This window comes from Panthera onca, chromosome C1, assembly GCF_046562875.1.
Source record: "Panthera onca isolate mPanOnc1 chromosome C1, mPanOnc1 haplotype 2, whole genome shotgun sequence".
Taxonomy (NCBI): domain Eukaryota; kingdom Metazoa; phylum Chordata; class Mammalia; order Carnivora; family Felidae; genus Panthera; species Panthera onca.
In genome coordinates, this window is record NC_138346.1 from 15617798 (window position 1) to 15638292 (window position 20495).

Genomic DNA, 20495 nt, shown 5'->3' on the forward strand with positions numbered 1-20495 from the left:
CCCTATTCAGTAGTGCCCGAAACAACTCTATGAATAAGCTGCACATCTATTGCCGGTGGAGATTTAAAAAGATACAGAGTCCTGGACCCCACCTTCCCAGATTCTGCTTCAGTCAGTCTGGGGTAAATTACAGAAATCTGTTTTGTTTGTTTTTTAACTACCTAGATTTCTCTGATACATTGCCAAGCTGATGAACCACTGACCACGCCCAGTTTCCTATAAAACATTTTCCTCACATTCCTATGGTTTTTTCCCATTCCTCATTCATTCTCTGGAAGTCTCCATATTCTCTTCCCAGTTCCTTTGTTAAAAGTCAAAAAATTGTTTAATGTTTATTTATTTCTGAGAGAGAGAGAGAGAGAGAGAGAGAGAGAGAGCATGAGGGGGGTGGGGCAGAAAGAGAGAGAGGGGGACAGAGGATCCAAGTGGGCTCCGTGCTGACATCAGTGAGCCCAACACAGGGCTCGAACTCATGAACCATGAGATCATGACCTGAGCCTAAGTCGGACGCTCAACCGACAGAACCACCAAGGCACCCCTAAATATCAAATGTTAATGTCACCATAGTGGACCCTTATTTTTGCCTTTCCAGAATCTATTCACCCTGATTTCCTTTGGGGACCCACTTTCCTTTATTCCCTGTCCACGTGGTTTAGAAATCCAGCCAGCCCCACAATGTCCCCATCTCTAGGGAAGGGACACTCAACCACAGAGCCCAGGCAAGTCAGTATATCCCCCCCACCCCTTGACCACAATGACGCGTTCAGGGATGGACACATGAGCCAAATCAGTTCAACTGAGACCCAATTCTAGGAAAAAGAGTTCTTTCTCCTTTGGGAGTGCTGATCTTGTAGGATGTGTGCCTGCTCTTGTTGGTGCCTGTCTTATGACCATGAAGGGAGTCTGACAGAGAAGTCAACACAGTGGAGAGAAGATAGATGGAGACAGACTGAGTTCTGATGATATCATGTCAGCATCTGGATCCACGCCTGAATCCCTAGACCCTTCAGCTATGTGACGGGAGGAGGGAGAGAGTGCTGCTTATTATGTATATGTATGTACATATTATATATGTATAGTTATATGCATATATTACATGTAGTATATATAACATATCATGCCTAGGTTATATCATATGTATATATGTCTACATATGTACGTATATAATACTTTTATACTTACATACAAATACATACACACACCATGATTATAAAATTAACTGTAAAGTTCAAAAGAGGACAGAGAGTTTCTAAGGGAACGAACAGGTAACATGTTATAAATAGTTTCAAAAAGAATAATCATTAGATCAACATATCTAATATACCATTCTTCTGTTTTAACCACTATCTAGGGTAGCATTATTTCTGAATTTTCATGAAGCTCATACAAACAGACCTTTGAGCAATTATGCAAATGTCTGGGCTACAGTGTTAATAATTACCTGGTTCCAGTTCTACACTGCATTCTAGAGTTTTCTCTGTAGGTCTGATCCAGTTTTGCAGTCACTATAGGGCAATTTAAAACAAAATATGTAAACATATATAAAGATCTCCTGACCTAGAATATCAGCGATACAGACTTTCTGAGTTAAAGGCATCTGGTAGACTTTAATGTGTTCATGACAAAGACCATGATTCGGAAGCAGACTTTGCTTGCTGACATCAGGAAAATTAAGGTAGGCTTGATAGGTTGAGCTTGTCATCACTTTCCTATATTCTATATTCAAGGTACGGAGCCTATTTGCAGCAGCTATACGGTGTCCCCCACAAACTGTTCTCACCCTCCCCTGGGGTCCACAAATCAAGTCAGGTCAGCCTCCTGTTTTTATATAGCCTGCGAACTAAAAATGATTTTCACACCTTCGAATGGTTCAAGAAAGATCAAAAGAAGGTTTCATGAAAAGTACATGAAATTTGAAACTCCACGTCCATAATAAAGTTTCATCGGAGCACGGCCACATTCACTCATTTATAATTATCTACGGCTACTTTTGCACAACAGTGACGGAGTTGAGTAGTTATTGACTAAGCTATTTACTATCCTAGTCTTTCCCGAAAAAGTCCACTGAGAGACAATGTTGGAGAGAGAGAATGGGAAGTCAGTAGTCATTTTCCCGGCTATATCTGTACCTGGGGGTGACCCATGGGACCCAGTTTCGACCAATGAGATGTCAAGTAAGGTTTGCAAGAGGGATCCTGGGAAAGACAGCAAGATTTCTAGCAAAGTAAAGGAAGAAAATGGACACCTTTCTTCTTCTTGTGTTGACATTTCTATTTGCTATATTATTGGCTATATTGGTGGACGAGCTAAGGCTTTCTCGAGTCTCTGGAGTAGGAATTGATTTCAAGCAGTCTCGAGGTTTTCTAAACCTAGTCTCAAGAATGGTCACTGTGGAAAGAATAAGTTAGATGCTTGTCATGGGAAACTTTCTGTTTTCTTTAGCAATTTGATCGTGGTCATGCAACCCCAGACTCCAATTGAGGGGAGTTCAACTTCAGTCTAAGTTAAACCTGCCAAGGGTCTTGGGGTGGGGAGGATAAAAAAAAACAAGTTTAAAAACTGTGTCTTAAGATTCAGTGTGCTCATTTAATGGTGGCAAAGATGTAAAAGGTCAATGATTGCTAGTTTCTATCACTCGGAACTTCTGTGTAGGAGAGAGAATTTTATTATTGTAAGTGAATACTCAAAATTGTATATTCTTATATTCAGTTCTCATTTTTATTAAGTTTCATGTGACAGTTAAGAGTCTCAAATCTCTCAGAGAGCTATTCCACATATGGTTCTTTTGGGAATAAGGCATAAAAAATAAGATTTGAATATATATATAGTTATTAATAATTATATTATTTATATAGCTATGTTTATATATTTATACTAATATAAGTATTATGTTAACTATTATGTTATTGTTTATATATAAAATATATATTTAACAAGTAAAGGGCAGAAAAAACAAAGTAAAAACCTACAGTAAAATGGAAACCAATTTGACAATAAACTTCATATATTGAAAAAAAAAAATAAAGAATGATGAAAAGTAAAAAAAAAAAAAAAAAACCTACGGTAAAGTTTATGTAAAGTTTAGGGTATTTCCTGACATTTCAGATTTCTTTTTTTTTAATAATTTATTTATTTACTAATTTACATCAAAGTTAGTTAGCATATAGTGCAACAATGATTTCAGGAGTAGATTCCTTAACGCCCCTTCCCCATTTAGCCCATCCCCCCTCTCACAAACCCTCCAGCAACCCTCTGTTTGTTCTCTAAATTGAAGAGTCTCTTCTGTTTTGTCCCCCTCCCTGTTTTTATATTATTTTTGCTTCCCTTCCCTTATAACATTTCAGATTTCTAAGTATAACTTCAGTTCCAAAAGTTCCAGTCTCTAAGCACCCCTTCATTAAAAGTATTTTAGAAATCCATTATAGAAGAAAATAATTTCTCCTTGAAGAAAGAGAAACTGAAGCCCAGAAAAGGCAGTCACAGTCACATATACACACAACACTCTCCACAGGACCCAGGCTCTTCGGGAATATTCACTGTCGTTAGTTTTGAGGCCACTCAAACAAGACAGTGCATGAAGAAGAACTCACAACAAAATCCCACTCAAAGGTACAGAGACCTTCCAGAACCTTTAAGACCATCATTCACATTGAACATACAGAGACTGAGAAATTTCAGAGTATCATAGGATACACAGCTAAGTTGGAGATTCATTTTCCAAAAATTAGTTTAAAAGCTAATCTCTGAAGCATTTAAAACAACTTTTTTAATGTTTATTTTTGAGAGAGAGAGAAAGAGTGAGTGGGGGAAGGGCAGAGAGAGAGCGGGGACAGAGGATCCGAAGCAGGCTCTGTACTGACAGCAGAGAGCCCGATGTGAGGCTCGAACTCACGAACCATGAGATCACGACCCGAGTCGAAGTCAGACGCTTAACTGACTGAGCCCCAGGTAGCCCTGGAGCATTTTTTAAATAAAATGCCTCCCTGTTGTCCCTCCCAAAGGTGGACAGAACGGCTAGCTGTGCCCTCAACACCAGGGCCGTGAACTATTCTGCCTTCCTGCCCACGGTGTCCCACTTTGCCTGTGACTGAGGGGGGCTTCCCAGGACGGGAGCTTTCACTGCTAAAGCCAGGCAAGTCCAGGGTCAAAGCTCCGGGCTGGTGCTGCTCTGGAGACACTTGCTTCCCTCTCTCTCCAATGAGATAGTTCTCTAGTTATGGGCCCAGAGAGGGGAGCACACGGGTCCCGCGCCTTGGTGCTTTTCACCAAGTCAGTGCTTGGTCAAGATCGTCCAGTTAACTGGGAAGATGTTCACAAGAACCGGGCCCTGAACCTCTACCTCCACACAGCACCCGGACTTCTTGCATTTACTGGCAGCAACACACCTTGCAGCCCCAGCCTCCACCCCTCCATGAGAATCTTTGAATCGCTGGGAAATGCAGGAAATTCCAATGGAATCTAGTAACCACAAACAAAGCTGTAAGTAATTCTTCAGTGGACTCTTGCCAAATAATCCTGGCAGAGACTATCCCTGATGGAACTCTGTGAATTAGCAGAAAACACATTACATACCCCAGATAGAGGATCAGACTGAAGCCACTGCGTCCCTGCTTCACAAAAACTAGAGCCCAGAGCAAAGAGAAATCACGGGCAGGATGGAAGAGAAATTTCTCCTTTGAAATAATGGCCCCGGGGCGGTTTCTAAGCCTATCAAGATGTGGAAAAGGAAATAAACCCTGCAATAGAGCCAGGCCAAAAGGATGTGGTAACAGCTTCAGAGCGATTCAAAAGTTCAATGTCAACAGTTCCTTATGAAAAGCATTTTCTCTGGCCACAATTGACCAGTAGGGCACGCTGCTTTGCATAAACTCTGTCATCTAAACATCTAAACTCAGCTCTGTGGCCAAATCATCCTGATGGTTTGGTTCACGGAACTCTCAACAGTAACAGTGGAAACAGATAGTTGTAAGGATCCCAATGCCTATGGAGATTTGAACAAACGCGACTTTACCATTCTGTTTTCATTTGCCTATTTGATCTTTGCAGTCATTGCTATCGTATCATCTGTCAACTTGGCACAGCAATGGGGGCAGAGAGGGCTTTCAGGGTCTCCCATGATTTTCAGCTAAGATCTGCAACTGTCTAGCTGACTAGGTCAGAGTGGAGTCATGACAGTAATCAGGCAATAGCAAAGGTCCTAATCATAGTGGCCTGGTAGGGCTAAGAACGTGTGGGCTGTTCATGCAGGAATCACTCCTTCACATCACCAGCCAGCGGCCAACGAGAGGACGTGACCTTCCTCCCAAGGAATACCATTTCCGAGATCACACCTCTCTTAGGCAGCACCAGATGCGTTCCTGTCATCTGTTACTGAGAAGAAGACCCTCTGGGACAGGGACACACCGTGGAGTAGAATGTGAACGTTCCTTTAACGGGAAGTGTATGATGGTAAGACGTCTGTCTCTTCCCTGGGGCTGTTCCTCCTCCCAGCGTCCTCCCTTCCTTTTCAATGTTTCCCTACTTCTGTTGTCCTTGACCTTACCTCTGACAGACCACAAGAGGTCCTTAGTTGCTTCTTGCAATTTAACTTTGCCCTCTGCTTCCTTTGGAACTGCTTTGAAGGCCTGGCTATGCTTGTGTCTCAGTTTGACACGGTAGGCGGCTTGCTACAGAAACGTACGTCCCGTCTCCTGAGTTCATTTGTCATAATGATGACACTGAGTTCAATCACCTACCTACTATTCAAAATAAAAATCAAACTCGTCCGTAAAAGTATAGCCAGTTCCCAAATGAATCACATTTGCTTTGATTCCCAGTGATTTAAATCTCCCTTGATTTGGGTATTATTTCAATAACAGTAATGACTATGTATCTCCCCATCAATGTCTCTATTTATGTACGTAATATATAAACCCTTCTGCAAATCCCACTGAAATTATTTAATATGACTTAACATTCTATGTTTAGGAATTCAATGTTATTTTAAAATTAAGTGAATTTCAGATGACAAATTATATGATCCCACTCTTATAGAGTCAACCAACGTAAGATAGATGACAGCCTTCCATTATTTTAGCATCACACATAAAATGTCAATGCCAGGCCAAACTAAAGATCAAATTGCCTTTCTCTCTAGAGTTTTTAGAGATGTTGCTGATGGACTGGAGAAGGCAGGGAAGGAGACATCAAACCGGAGACATTTCTTCTTAAATTTGGAACATGTGGCAATTTCATGACGAAAAATTTTAAAAGGTGCTTGCAAACACACATATACATATACACATGTGAGAAATAAAATGAACTTAAAAAAATACATGGTTGGGAGAAACGACCTTTCCCCCAACTAGTGCCCCATGCAGTCACAGCTACCAAAAAAAGAAAAAAAAAATCAAGCCTTTCAGCTACATAGGTGTTCTTAATATAACATTTTAAATGTTTAACTTGGACCACAAATATCGGTCCACTTAATGAAACTTTCTTCCTCTGTCCTGCTAATGCCGGCCACAACATTTTGCCATCTCGCAATTGGTGCTCACGACTGTTTCAGTGCTGAGAATGGCCCCTGTGTCTATTGGGTCTATGTGTGGGTGGATTGTGGTGGGGGTGTGGGGGCGCGGCATTCAGAAATGTAGACGGCTTGCAAAAAGAATCGCCGGTAGAGGGACCCACCAAGAATCTTAGTAATCATGTCCCACCTTTTCCTTCCATAGGTGAAGAGTATAAGGTCACTTACCCAAAGTCACACAAGTTAGTGATGGGGATGGTGGACGCCCCAGGGCTCCTGAGCCCTACATCCAAAGCATGGGCTCTGGCCAGAGGACCCGGCATCCTATCTGAGCTCCACCCCCAACATGAGGGTTGTCTCAAGCAAAGTTCTTAGCCCCTCTTAACCCCAATTTTTTTATGGGATAAAAATAGTACTGCTCTCACACGGCTATTTTAAGAGTTAAATGTCATAATGTACATAAACTCTCCTAGCTCTGTATCTGGTACATTGTAGGTGGTCAATAAATGTTGATGGGTTTTATATGACAATATTTATTATTAGCCACAGTATTAATAAAATACTGGGAAAAGTTAAAGTCAAGCAGTGTTTTTACACAATAATAAACCAGCATGTTCTTTATCCGATAAAATATTTTAAGAGTATTGAAAACACCTGTTTTGATAACACCGGAAACACCACCAGGTCTCAAAAATCAAGGCGAAAACTCTGTCATCCAAAATGCTGACATCAAAGGGAGGCGATTTTACTGCTGACACACACAAAAAAAGGAATTTAGTTTTTTGCTTCTTCCCTTATTTTGCCAAGCGGATGACCGACTCGTGTGTATAAAACAGCTTTATTGAGGTATAACTCACATATCGTAAAATCCACCCACTTGAAGAGAGGCGTGTAGGAGTTTTTAGTGTATCTGCAGAGTTGTGCGGCCATCACCATGGTCGAATTTTAAAACATTTCATCACCCAAAAAGAAACCCTGTACCCATAGCAATGATTCCTTTGATTTGGAATCTATCAATTTTTCTACCAGTTTTTGAACATTTCTGTAACTAACAAGTTTCACTCTTATTTTGACCACGGCAGCTTCCTGTCTTGTTTCCTCTTCCTGTTCTCTGCTCTTATTTCATCCGGCACATCTGTGCTTTTCGTTCAGCTCTGCCCCTGCCTTCTGTTTTGTCTTGTCTCTCATGCAGGGCATCTAAAAGGCCGGGCTCTTCAGTATGAGAATCTGCAATGCTCACGATTCTGCTGCCGTTCCCTTGCCTGTATCCGCCCTCAAGTCCAAGTGAATTCAGCGTTGGCAAGGCGTGGAAAGAGAATCCATTCTACTCAGATAAAACACCACACCCACACATTTACAACTTGGGCATAAAACACATTTATTGGTCACAACTTTATCAACCAAGAGCTTTTAAAAAGCACACGGCAAACACGTACGGTGTAGAAAATCTAAAAGCCCACCATCTCCTATAAAGATTTTAACAAGGAATAAACTGTTATTTCACAGTTTTCAAGTGTGTAAAGGAGGAAATCTCTTAGAAAAATGTCTCCGATTTTTATTTAGAGAATTCAACTGTTTTGTAGAAACACCATGACTGAAGGTCACTGTGGTGCTGGAGAAACTTCCGTAGCAATTTATGTTTTACGTATACTACGAAAGGAGACCGTCATTTGAACTCTCTGCATGTCCAGAGGAACACAAATGAGGATGGCAGAGGAAAAAGAAGTCTACAGAGAAGTCTACATCTCCCACTAGATGTCATTACCATGACAGAACAGGCAGACACCCACCATAGACACAGAGCCAGAGGGAGCCTTGGAGATCATTCACTCCTAACAGGAAGGAATGGGCCCAGGTCACCCCGCCAGTTAGTGGAGACCCAGAGGCTAAAGGGTTATTTGAAGTCGAAGTCTGGAAGGTAAAAAAAGAATAGCACAGTTGTGTTTGCTGGTTGTTTCCACGTGACCATTCCCCAGACTGGACAGATGGAATCCAACCAGGAAGCTCCACGTTGGTCTGGAAATAGACAGGGGGAGAATTGTACAGCCCTTGGGAATACAAGAAGGTCAGATTTATCTTTATTCTCAAGAGGGCCTAAGAAAATTCCTAATCAGAATCTAAGAGCCTTAAAAGAAAGAAAGAAAGAAAGAAAGAAAGAAAGAAAGAAAGAAAGGAAGGAAGGAAGGAAGGAAGGAAGGAAGGAAGAAAGAAAGAAAGAAAGAAAGAAAGAAAGAAAGAAAAGGCAGCTCTAACAACCCAGCTGGATGAAGCCACAGCCAGAACGGGCTTGGGGCTCTGAGGCTGTCACTGAGGTGACCACAGTCCTCTTCCACTTCTGCTCCGACCTGTCTTAACGGTCACAACATGACCAAGAGAGAGAATCCTTCGTGGGGTCTGTCACTCATCCTGGGCATAAAGCCCCTTGCCTTAGCCTGCTGCTCACTACCGAAGGCTCTTGTGGCTCAGCTTGTCGTTGAAAACTTGGATGTCACCCAGAGCACATCACCAAAATAGCTCTCGCAAAAAGGGAAAAATCAACAATGCGGTGTGCCAGTCTCACAAAAGAAACATGCTCTAGGTCCCAATAAGACAGAGCTCGCTTCGGAGTGGCTAAATCCCTTGCTTTACGAGTATTTTTCATCCCAACTCTATGTTTTGACACCTCTGTTCTACAAGAGGGTGCACGGGTTTATTCATCAACAATGACGGATGAGTGCTACCTCCCGCTCCACCAGAGAAAAGTAACACGAACATGGTTCCAACACGCACGAAGCCACTGGGGTTCAGCTGCTTCATCTGTAGAAGGAACAACCCACGGACTGCAAAGCCCCTTCTAGCTCCAAAGCCTGGCTCCTATGACACAGGTGGCACCACAAGCATTCGAGAAAGTGCGGCCAGCCTGCTCTGTGGGCGCCAGGATCACGACACTCACAGGACACAGACTCTGCTACTGAGGAACCCATCATTCCATGAGTAAACTAGGGTTTGGGACAGACTTTCTCCTTCATATGCGGTATTAAGGCACTAAGCAAGGGGTGTCTGGGAGGGATTAATGAACATTACTGACATATAAGGTGTTAGACAAATCCCTTGTTTTTTTTTAAATATAAAAAACTGCTTCTGTATTTGCCAGCCCAGAGAAACTGGAGCGAGTGATTGGCTATGTAGAAGTTGCCTTTTTTTTTTCCTTTCATAAGATACACAAATTCTATTTGAGGTAACTCTCCCAGCCCCAGAAATAGACATCTCATCGCTTAGCTTAAAAAAATATATACAAATACAGTTTAAGAACTGGCTTATCCTTGGGCTACTGGGGAAAAAAACAAAAACAAAAACAATCAACAAATCCCATCAACACTGTTTCCTGTCAAAGGAAAAGGAGACAAATAGACCCCAAACTTGTTTTCAGATGTATCATGTACTTTGGCCATTTGCATCGTGGGTGAGGTAGTTTGGAAGAGATGTGAGGTTACATCTTCCTGTATTTCCCATGACCAAAGCGTACCTTCTACTGAAAATAGGGATTTTACTTCTAATGCTATGCATATGGGGCACCTGGGCAACTCAGTCGGGTAAGCGTCTGACTTCAGCTCAGGTCATGATCTCACAGTTCCTGAGTTCAAGCCCCACGTGGGGCTCTGTGCTGACAGCTCGGAGCCTGGAGCCTGCTTCGGATTCTGTGTCTCCCTCTCTCTCTGCCCCTCCCCTGATTGCACTCTGTCTCTTTCTGTCTCTCAAAAATGAATAAACGTTAAAAAGTATTTTTTAAAAATGCTATGCATACAATAAAGGCTCACCCTTCATCCCTGAAGTATATATACTTTGATTGTTTCCAGGGTTCTAGTGAAGGGTTTTCATAAATCATGTAGCCTCCCTTGTCCTGGTTCCCCTTGGGATCCAGCAAAACTGGCTGGCCTTTCTAAGCACTGGAGCTGCAATCTTCAATGGGAGCATAACAGACTTAACCAGATCTAGATAATTTCAACAGTTCTAACCGTAAGACAAAGCAAATGACTCAGCCTGTGCCCAGTGTGCAAGAGAAACAGGACAAAGAAATGTCTAAGTCAAATAGCACAAACGTACATTTTCTCAAGGCAATTAGGTCAGTTTCTCTTACTGGGTCCTGGGGTTATCTTTGTTGTTGTTATTTTTTGCTTTGCTGTTTAAACATTAGGTACAGTTGCAGAGTAGATGAGAATCTTTAAAATAGAGGCACTCTGTGTCAAACCACATTAGTGAGTACAAGATATAGCCCACAATTGTGCCGTAGCAAAAGTTCGTGTCCAAACCTTCACTTGCAATCTGTAGGACTATATGGGGCTTACAACTATGCTTTGGGTTTATGAATGGACTTCTGGCTAGATTATGACAGAGAGAGAGAGAGAGAGAGAGAGAGAGAGAGAGAGAAAGAAAGAAAGAAAAGAGAGAGAAAGAAAGAAAGAAAGAAAGAAAGAGATAAAACCCCTAAAATGTATCTAAAAATAAGATTTTATGGATGCCAGAATGGAAGTTTGCTGATGCCTAGGGTTTTGAAATGGCAAAATTCTAGCAAATTCGTCAGAGGGGAACTTTGCTCATTTTTCAGTGCCTTTGCTTTACTACCTATGGGCTTTAACTTTGCTTTATTAGATGATCCAGCTGATGTCAGGGTCAGCTTGGCCTCCCAGGACCAAGTATGAGATTAAAAGTCATAGTTTTGTGAAATCACAGAGACTTTAATGAACTTCTCTAAAGGGATGAAATTCACAGACTTTATAATAAAGGTCTCTAGTCATTGTGGCATTCTGAAAGACCGACCCATGACCAGCTGGGGTGTCATTTTCTGTAAATGGTGCTCCTTTTATACTTCGTTGGTGTTGAGTAATACCAAAAAGGATTTATAGTCGAGTTTTGTGCATCTGTTAAAAATAGGTTGTGCCCTATTCCCTGCTTTGACAAAAAATTGATCTAATTTCAAGGCCATGGGTCAGTGGACTCCTGGATTGTTCAACCAGTATGAAGCCAGAGGCATGTTCATTTTTTCCTGTGTGAAATGCTTTCCTAGTCAAGACATTACCCAGCATGATTTTGTTTGGCTGATGCTGAACTCAGTCCAGGCTCCAGCCCAGGCTTCATGTTTTAAAAATTAGAGGCCTGAAGATATATTACTAGTAAGTTAGAACAACTCCAAGAAGTTGCCCCCAAATACCCAGAGCACAAGGGGTAAAGAAGCAACATATAGCAATGGAGATCATTTGGAAACTAGACATTCTTCTCATTTATTTACTGAATACTTTACTTAACTTTTAGTGCCTAATGATCAGAAACCTCCTTTTCACTTGCATCTTATAAACTAGCCTGCAGTCTCGTCCGTTACTGGCATGAGACAATCAGACCCCGCACATTCTCTCCTTCTGAAACTGGGTCTTTTCTTAAAATAGGTTCATCCTATGGTACAGCTTTAAGAACTCTTCACCTTGGTGGGCTCATCCGTAAATATATTCACTAAACAAGTACTTATTTTGTGCCCGGCCCAGGCACTAGGGAGATATCAGTGAACAGGGGGCACAGGGTTGCCTCTCTTCTGGACCAGACAGTTGTAACTGGACACAGGACAACCAGAGAGGACGCTTTCTTTCATAGCTGGTCTTCCTCAAAGAGGCTATTTGGAAAGAAAATTCAAATCATTTCTACGACCGTGAAAACCTTTCAGAATTTCAATGTTCTATAAAGCATGTGTCCCAAAAGACCTCCTTGTCCACAGCAAATGAGCATGCTCCGAAGCAAACGACAAGCATGAATGTTTCCAAGCATGAACAGAAATGAAGAGACACGCTCTCACCCACATGGGTTTTTCCAGATGGTAGATTCATCCTATTTCAAAGACCGCATAAAAATTCTGCACTATTGTATAAGAATGTGTTGGTTGACATGACCTAAAGGGATCAAATTATCTAAGCCTGAAAAGTAACATTATTCACCCAAAAATGGTCTGTTCAAGCAGAAAAAAAAAAAAAAAGATCTCCTCTAGCTCTGTATGGAAAATTATTTCACACATGGTCTCCTAACTGCTCCAGCTGTGGTAAACAACAGCTGTCGTACTTAGTGAAAACACTACCTTAAATTATTGTGATGTTTAGTAAAAGGGTCTAATTATTTTTTGAAGCCGTCATATTTTTTTTTCTTGAGCACATGAATAATTCTAAACCTTTTCTTCACCTGCAAAATGACTGGCCCTTCCTAAACGAGGAGGATGATTAGAAGGGTCATAGTCTTCTCCACCCTTCTCCTGTAGTCACCTGCTGTATTTTTATTGCCCATGGACACTCACCAACATCTGTCACCATAAATAATATTTTCCAGTTGCACATTGGACTCCATAGCCAAAGAAGAAAATCCTTATTTAAAATATGTATTCTCCAATGGGATGTTCTCGCATCCTCTGGTGTGCCTTGTAAGCATACAGTTATTTAAAAATGAGAGTTTCGTGCTCTGGGATACCATACTTCCTCTTGTGCGCCTCAAATAATTTCTTTAGCTCCTCCATATAGGCGTGATGTAACTCCTCAATCTGTTCCGTGGTTGGGTGCAGAGTCTGATGAACGGGGATTGGACGGCCAACTACAAAAATAGAGAACGTATCAGACAGGAGAAACCAAAACCCCTCCGTCACAAACCGCTGCCTCTAAAGGACGGCTCTGGAAAGATCTGCCAATCAGAATCTGTCAGGCGCGCTCACTCCAATCCCTTGTTCGTTTTACTGGCTGCCTACGGTGGTCACACCATCCTATTCGATGACAAATAAAGAACTTTCCTTCTCAGCGATTGCTGGAGTGTTAAGTACCCTGGGGGTTTTGACTCTGAGTCAAATGAGCCACTGTGCTGACCACAGCTGTGAAGTAAGAGGACATAGCTGTGTGTGTATGTCACTAGCATTCTCCCTCTGGTACAGCTGACAGCCAGGCCACAGGACCCTATTGTGACCGATGGTGAAGTCTTGAGTCATGAGGCATCAGCTCTTTACTCTCTTTTTAATGTCATCCTAAAAAATCTGAAGAATGTATATCTTCAGAGCCAAGAATCTGTACTAGAAAACACACATCATCACAAGACTCTGTTAAGAGTAGAAAACAAAACCAACCCGAAGTCTCAGTAGAAAAATTATTAAATAAGCCACAGAACAGTCCCTCAACAGAATCCTAGGCAGCAATCTTTAAAAAAAATGAAATTATATGTGTATACACACACACACACACTGAGGTCTAAAATGTATGAAGGGGGAAAAGAATTGTAAAATAATACAGTATGATCCCATTTATGAAAAAACATTTATATTTCCAGGTGTATTATAAGCTTTAGTGTATTAAAAAATCTAGGGGTGCCTGGTGGCTCAGTTGGTTAAGCGTCTGACTCTTGATTTTTGGCTCAGGTCATGAATTCAGTTTGTGGGTTCAAGCACCGCTTGGGATTCTCTCTCTCTCCGCCTCTCTAGTATTCTCTCTCTCTCTCTCAAAATAAATAAAAATAAACTTTAAAAGAGTCTAGAGAGAGAGACTGATAACCATTACCTCTAGGGAAGAAGGTAGAGATGGGGTAGTTTTCACTTTAACTGTATTGTAGGAATTTTCTACAATGAGAATGCAGTTGTTTTACCTGTAATTAAAAATGAACTAATTATTTTTTTAACCTTTCAACTTCTCTACATATTTCAAAAGGTGTCTAGAGTTGTCTCAGATTTTTAGAAACTACAGGATACACATGGCTTTGGCACCTGCTTTCCTGGGTCTTTCCCTGCTGCTCACTGCTCCCCCTGCTGGCCTAATGCAGCTTACTGATGCCAAGAGTTGAAAACCTACAGGATGTTCCGTGACCCGCGGCAAAGAGGTTCTTATTACCCAGGAGCAACTTGGGCATGAGCTCAAGTGGAGCCATGGGTAATAGAATGGAACTCAGAGGGGGCACAGGAGGTTTCCTTTGGTCTACCCTAAGTCATTCCGTGGTACACCCAAGGTTCAAACCCATGTCAGTAACAGGTGGTGGGTGAGTTAAGAGAAAACCAAGCAAATGTTAAGTCACAGAGAAAGAAGGAAGTAATAAAAATCAGCACAGGAGGTAAGGAGGTGCAGAGAAGGTAGTGATACACATACACATAGGACGAAATGTATTATTAAGAAGATACCTCTATCACTTTATCTCTCTAGCTATCTACCTATCTACCTACCAATCTATCATCTATCTAATGATGCAATAAGGAGACATATATAGTAGATACGTATCATATCACCTTACTGCAGTATTAATATTCTTACATTGCTAAGTTTTTAAGCAGATATAGCCTCAGGAATCTCACATACAGTTCTGATAGCCTGGATGTCAAATTTACATAGAGTAGACATCAGTCCTTTGTCATTCCACAAACTGGAACTCTCTTACCGTCGGTTGTGGTTGGAAATACGGCTGAGGAGAAGGCTAATGTGGGGTGGAAGAGGAGCTGGGGCTGCACAGAAAACACTAGACTACCAAGCGCACCGAGCTACCGAGTAACTTCCTCCCTGGACGTAATTTTCACATGTATAGGATGAAAAAGTAGAACTCAATGATCTTGAAACTTCCTTCTAACTCTGACCTTTTTGTTTCAGGAAAAAATTGAGAAATCTGCAGGTGACTTGAGAATCTACTAGCCGTTGCCAATCTACTAGCAAATGTACGGTTTTATAGAAATAGCTTCTGTTAAGTGAAATTAATCCCAAGAGAGGTCAAGTACGTACGATTATTCAAGGTGGAAGTCGGGGGGCCGGGGACTTAGCAAGAGGCACAGGGATCTAAGAAGGTGTTGTTCCCAGATTACTTTAAATAAAATTCATGAATTCTGGGGCACCCGGGTGGCTCAGTCGGTGAAGCGTCCAATGTCGGCTCAGGTCATGATCTCACGGTTCGTGAGTTCAGGCCCCACATCAGGCTCTGCGCTGACAGCTCAGAGCCTGGAGCCTTCTTCGGATACTGTGTCTCCCTCCCTCTCTGCCCCATCCCTGCTTGCACTCTGTCTCTCTCTCTCTCTCTCAAAAATAAATAAACATTAAAAAAAAATTTAGGGGCACCTGGGTGGCTCAGTCGGTTGAGCATCCGACTTCAGCTCAGGTCATGATCTCACGGTTTATGAGTTCAGGCCCCGCATCAGGCTCTGTGCTGACAGCTCAGAGTCCGGAGCCTGCTTCAGATTCTGTGTCTCCCTCTCTCTCTCTCTGCCCCTCCCCCGCTCACAGCCTGTCTCTGTCTCTCAAAAATGGATAAAAATGTTAAAAAAAAGTTTATAAAAAATTTTTTTTTAATTCATGAATTCTTGGCACCTGGGTGGCTCAGTCGATTGAGCATCTGACTCTAGATTTTGGCTCAGGTCATGATCTCATGGTTGTAAGATCGAGCCCCGTGTCAGGGTCCGCACTGACAGCATGGAGCCTGCTTGGGACTCTCTCTCCTTCTCTTTTTGCCCCTCCCCCACTCTCTCTCAAAAATAAACAAACATTAAAAAAAAGACTCATGGATTCTGAATTATTAATCAAGTCTTATTTCCTACGAGTTTTCCTACAGATAATTTCAATCCTGTTCTTTTCTTATTCATGGTTGTTTGTATATTTCAGGTGGCTCTTCCAGAAAGCTCAAACATGCCCATAGATATTAAATTCATCATAAGACTTTCCCCTTTAAAGTGTGAGATGGACAGCTTCCTCCTTGCCTTTCTCTTGTTTATGTGTAGGGAAACTGAGGTACTGGAAATTTCAAAACTATATTAAAAAAAACCAACAAAACAGGAATTAAAAATATAAAGCTGGTGCCCCTGTCCCTCATTACAAAAACTGGACCGGGAAGCAAGAAATCTTTCTCAATTACTTTTTTTTAAAATTTTTTTAACGTTTATTTATTTTTGAGACAGAGAGAAAGCATGAATGGGGGAGGGTCAGAGAGAGACACACACACACAGAATCCGAAACAGGCTCCAGACTCTGAGCTGTCAGCACAGAGCCCAACGCGGGGCTCGAACTTGCGGACTGCAAGATCACGACCTGAAATGAAGTCGGACACTCAACTGATTGAGCCACCAGGCGCCCCCTCTCAATTACTTCTTGAGGGGTAAAGACAGAGGTGACAAAACAAAACCATGCAAATCTGAGAAGAGTCCCCAGAGCCCCGGAAGACCAGAATCCTCGGTCTCCACAAAAAAGGAGATTTTTTTATCACTCAGAGGAAGAAAACAAAGTTAAGCCTATGTTAGCTGCAAACTGCCCTGTTACTCTCTTTTGACAACACAAAGGGTAAAAAAAAATGGCTGCTCTCAGACATGAAACTCCTTGCCCTGGAAAAAATCAGCCAACATCTCTCCTGGTGGTAGAGTCGGGAATCATAGCTCCTGTTCACGTTCTGGTGCTTTTTAGAGCTCGTGTGTTCCATTTCCCAGTCCCATCCAGCAATTGGAGCTGAGCTACGCGCTCACGGCCTCACACAGCAAGCAGCCTTCCCTCGTTTCTATGGTGTCGTGTCGTATTGACCTCAGATGGGGAATGAGCAGCTTCACGAGCCGTTGCATAGGCAGCTGGAGAGGAGTTTGGAAATGGGCATTATTTTCTTCTCACTGAGACCAAGAGTAGGTCTTTGGCAACAAGAAATCTTTGCTGTTTTTCTTTAATTCTGAAAATTCCACAGAGTTGATCTCTCGACTGATCTCACACAGGAATTGCTCTTTCTCGGGCTGCTACACAGCTGGACCCTAGAGAAAGGCTAGGCTGTAGGCAGAGGGGGTTGGAAAGGGTCAAAATGTGGGTGCCCACGAAACCTGGGTTTATTGAAACTCTGGCTTATGGTGGAGGCTCAAATAATATGCCTGACGCGAGGAAAGAGCATGCGTGTGTGTGTGTGCTTCCATACACACACACACACACACACACACACACACACACACTCAAGAACATTCATTAAACACTTACTGTGTTACACTGGGCACCACACTAATCCCCTTAACATTATCTCTTTAAACCCCTACTTGACATTTAAATTTAAATTAGGCTCCCCTTCCTTTCTTTGTATTCCAGAGAATCCCTTATCGTGCTTTTTTTTTTTTTTTCCTCATCAGGATATACTCAGACATGAAACATAATCCACTACTTTTGTCAAGTGGGTTCAAACCAGTTTTATTTTATTAAAGTACATTCCTTTCCCCATCTATAGCAAGAATGATACAATAAGCACCTGAGTACTCTTCTTCTAGACTCACCAGCTTTGAACGTTTTGCGCACAAGCACGGGTACCCACGTGTGCACGCGCAGATATACATGTGTATTATTTTTATTTTTGTAGACCCATTTGAAAGTAAGTTGTAGACATCAGTGGTTCGATTGTATTATCGTCCCTAAACATTTGGCATGTGGTTCTTAAGTACAACAACACTGTCCTTCTTTTTTAATGTTTATTATTTATTTTTGAGAGAGAGGGAGAGAGTGAGCGGGAGGGGCAGAAAGAAAGAGGGAGACAGAGAATCCCAAAAAGGCTCTGTGCTGTCAGCACACAGCCTGATGCAGGGCTCGATCCCACAAACCGTGAGATCATAACCTGAGCTGAAATCAAGAGCCAGACGCTTCACAGACTGAACCACCCAGGCGCCTCAAGAACACTGTCCTTTTTATTTTATTTTATTTTCTTATTTTTTTTTAAGTTTATTTATTTTTGACACAGAGAGCAAGCATAAGCTAGGGAGGGGCAGAGAGAGGGAAGAGACACAGAATCCAAAGCAGACTCCAGTCTCCGAGCTGTCAGCACAGAGCCTGACGCGGAGCTCGAACTCGCGAACCGTGAGACGATGACCTGGGCCGAAGTCGGACGCTTAACTGACTGGGCCACCCAGGCGCCCCAAGAACGCTGTCCTTTTAAAATACACCATTCTCATACCCAAGGCATCTAACCTCTACACAATTATTTTGTACTTAGTTCACATTCAAACTTGATAAACTGTCTCCATGATATCCTTACAGCTGATTGCCACCCCCTACCCCCCCACCAACCATCCATGACAGCTGCTGTGTCTTTGAGTACTCTCTCTTTTTGGTCTTTCAGGAAATTAATATTTTTGAAGAGTCTAGGCCAGTTGTTTAACACAATCTGAATGTCCCACAATCTCAATTTGTCAATTTCCTCATGATTTGATTTCGACGAACACTTCGGCAAGGACACTTACAAAGAGAGATGGAAACATGTTTAATAGCACTCAACAGTCTGGTCAGGAAGCCCCCCGGGCTGTACATCAGCCTGTACTCTCCTATTCTGGGGGTGCACAAAGTGCTTTCTCACGTACAATGTCATCTGATCCACAGAATAACCCTTGGAGAAGACAGGACAATTGTAACAGTTTCCTCTTTAGAGTTGTAAAATCTGAGGCTCAAGGAAGACAAATGAAACCACCTAAGTCCCTCTGAATCAGACCCCAAGGCTGTATCACTTGCTTCTGTACATGTGGCTGAGGCACGACAAATGGCTTCTTAATGTCCATTTCGATCTCTTTGTGTGGCTGGGGCCTGCCATCACACTGGGCCCACAATGGAAAGAAGCAATTTCTTAATGGCAATGATTATATTTTTTTCATTTTGCCATAAATATAAAAGTGAAACAGCAATCCCTATCAAAAGAGCACCAGCATTCTTCAAAGAGCTAGAACAAACAATCCTAAAATTTGTATGGAACCAGGAAAGACCCCGAATAGCCAAAGCAATCTTGAAAAAGAAAACCGAAGCAGGAGGCATCACAATCCCAGACTTCAAGCTGTATTACAAAGCTGTAATCATCAAGACAGTATGGTACTGGTACAAAAACAGACACTCAGATCAATAGAACAGAATAGAAAACCCAGAAATGGACCCACGAACGTATGGCCAACTAATCTTTGACAAAGCAGGAAAGAATATCCAATGGAATAAAGACACTCTCTTCAGCAAGCGGTGCTGGGAAAACTGGACAGTGACGTGCAGAAAAATGAACCTGGACCACTTTCTTACATCATACACAAAAATAAACTCAAAATGGATGAAAGACCCAAACGTAAAACAAGAAGCCATCAAAATCCTAGAGGAGAAAGCAGGTAAAAACCCCTTTGACCTCAGCCACAGCAACTTCTTACTCACACGTCTCTGGAGGCAAGGGAAGCCAGCAAAAATGAAGTATTGGGACCTCATCAAAATAAAAAGCTTCTGCACAGCTAAGGAAACAATCGGCAAAACTAAAAGGCAACCGACAGAATGGGAGAAGATATTTGCAAATGACGTATCAGATAAAGGGTTAGTATTCAAAATCTATAGAGAACTTATCAAACACAACACCCATAAAACAAACAATCCAGTGAAGAAATGGGCAAAAGACACGAATAGACACTTCTCCAAAGAAGACATCCAGATGTAAACAGACACACGAAAACATGCTCAACACCACTCACCACCAGGGAAAGAGAAGTCAAAAACCACAATGAGATACCACCTCACACCTGTCAGAATGGCTAACATTAACAATTCAGGCAACAACAGACATTGGCGAGGATGTGGAGAAAGGGGAACAGTTTTGCACTACTGGTGGGAATGCAAACTGGTGCAGCCACTCTGGAAAACATTATGGAGGCTCCTCAAAAAATTAAAAATAGAACTACCCTATGACCCAGCAATTGCACTCTGCTAGGTATTTATCCAAGGGATACAGGTGTGCTGTTTCAAAGGGGCACATGCACCCCAATGTTTATAGCAGTGCAAACGACAATAGCCAAAGTATGAAAAGAGCCCAAATGTCCATTGACGGATGAATGGATAAAGAAGATGTGGTGTATACACGCGCGCACACACACACACACACACACACACACACACACAATGGAGTATTACTCGGCAATCAAAAAGAATGAAATCTTGCCTTTTGCAACTATGTGGATGGAACTGGAGGGTATTATGCTAAGCGAAATGAGTAAGAGAGAGACAAATATCATATG

General features: G+C 42.1%; 1 protein-coding gene across 8 annotated transcripts in view; it reads right to left on the minus strand.

Annotated features, from left to right (window-relative positions):
• The window catches only part of MOGAT1 (monoacylglycerol O-acyltransferase 1), a 290439-nt gene that overhangs the window by 244431 nt on the left and 25513 nt on the right, over nucleotides 1–20495 (minus strand). For 5 of the 8 annotated variants that reach the window (XM_060623844.3, XM_060623839.3, XM_060623840.3 and 2 more), the window contains exon 6: nucleotides 7867–13105. In XM_060623844.3, coding sequence (XP_060479827.1) covers nucleotides 12951–13105 — 155 coding nt within the window. In that variant the 3' untranslated portion in view covers nucleotides 7867–12950. The other 3 variants (XR_014138041.1, XR_009607366.3, XM_078450845.2) reach the window with 3 other exon arrangements.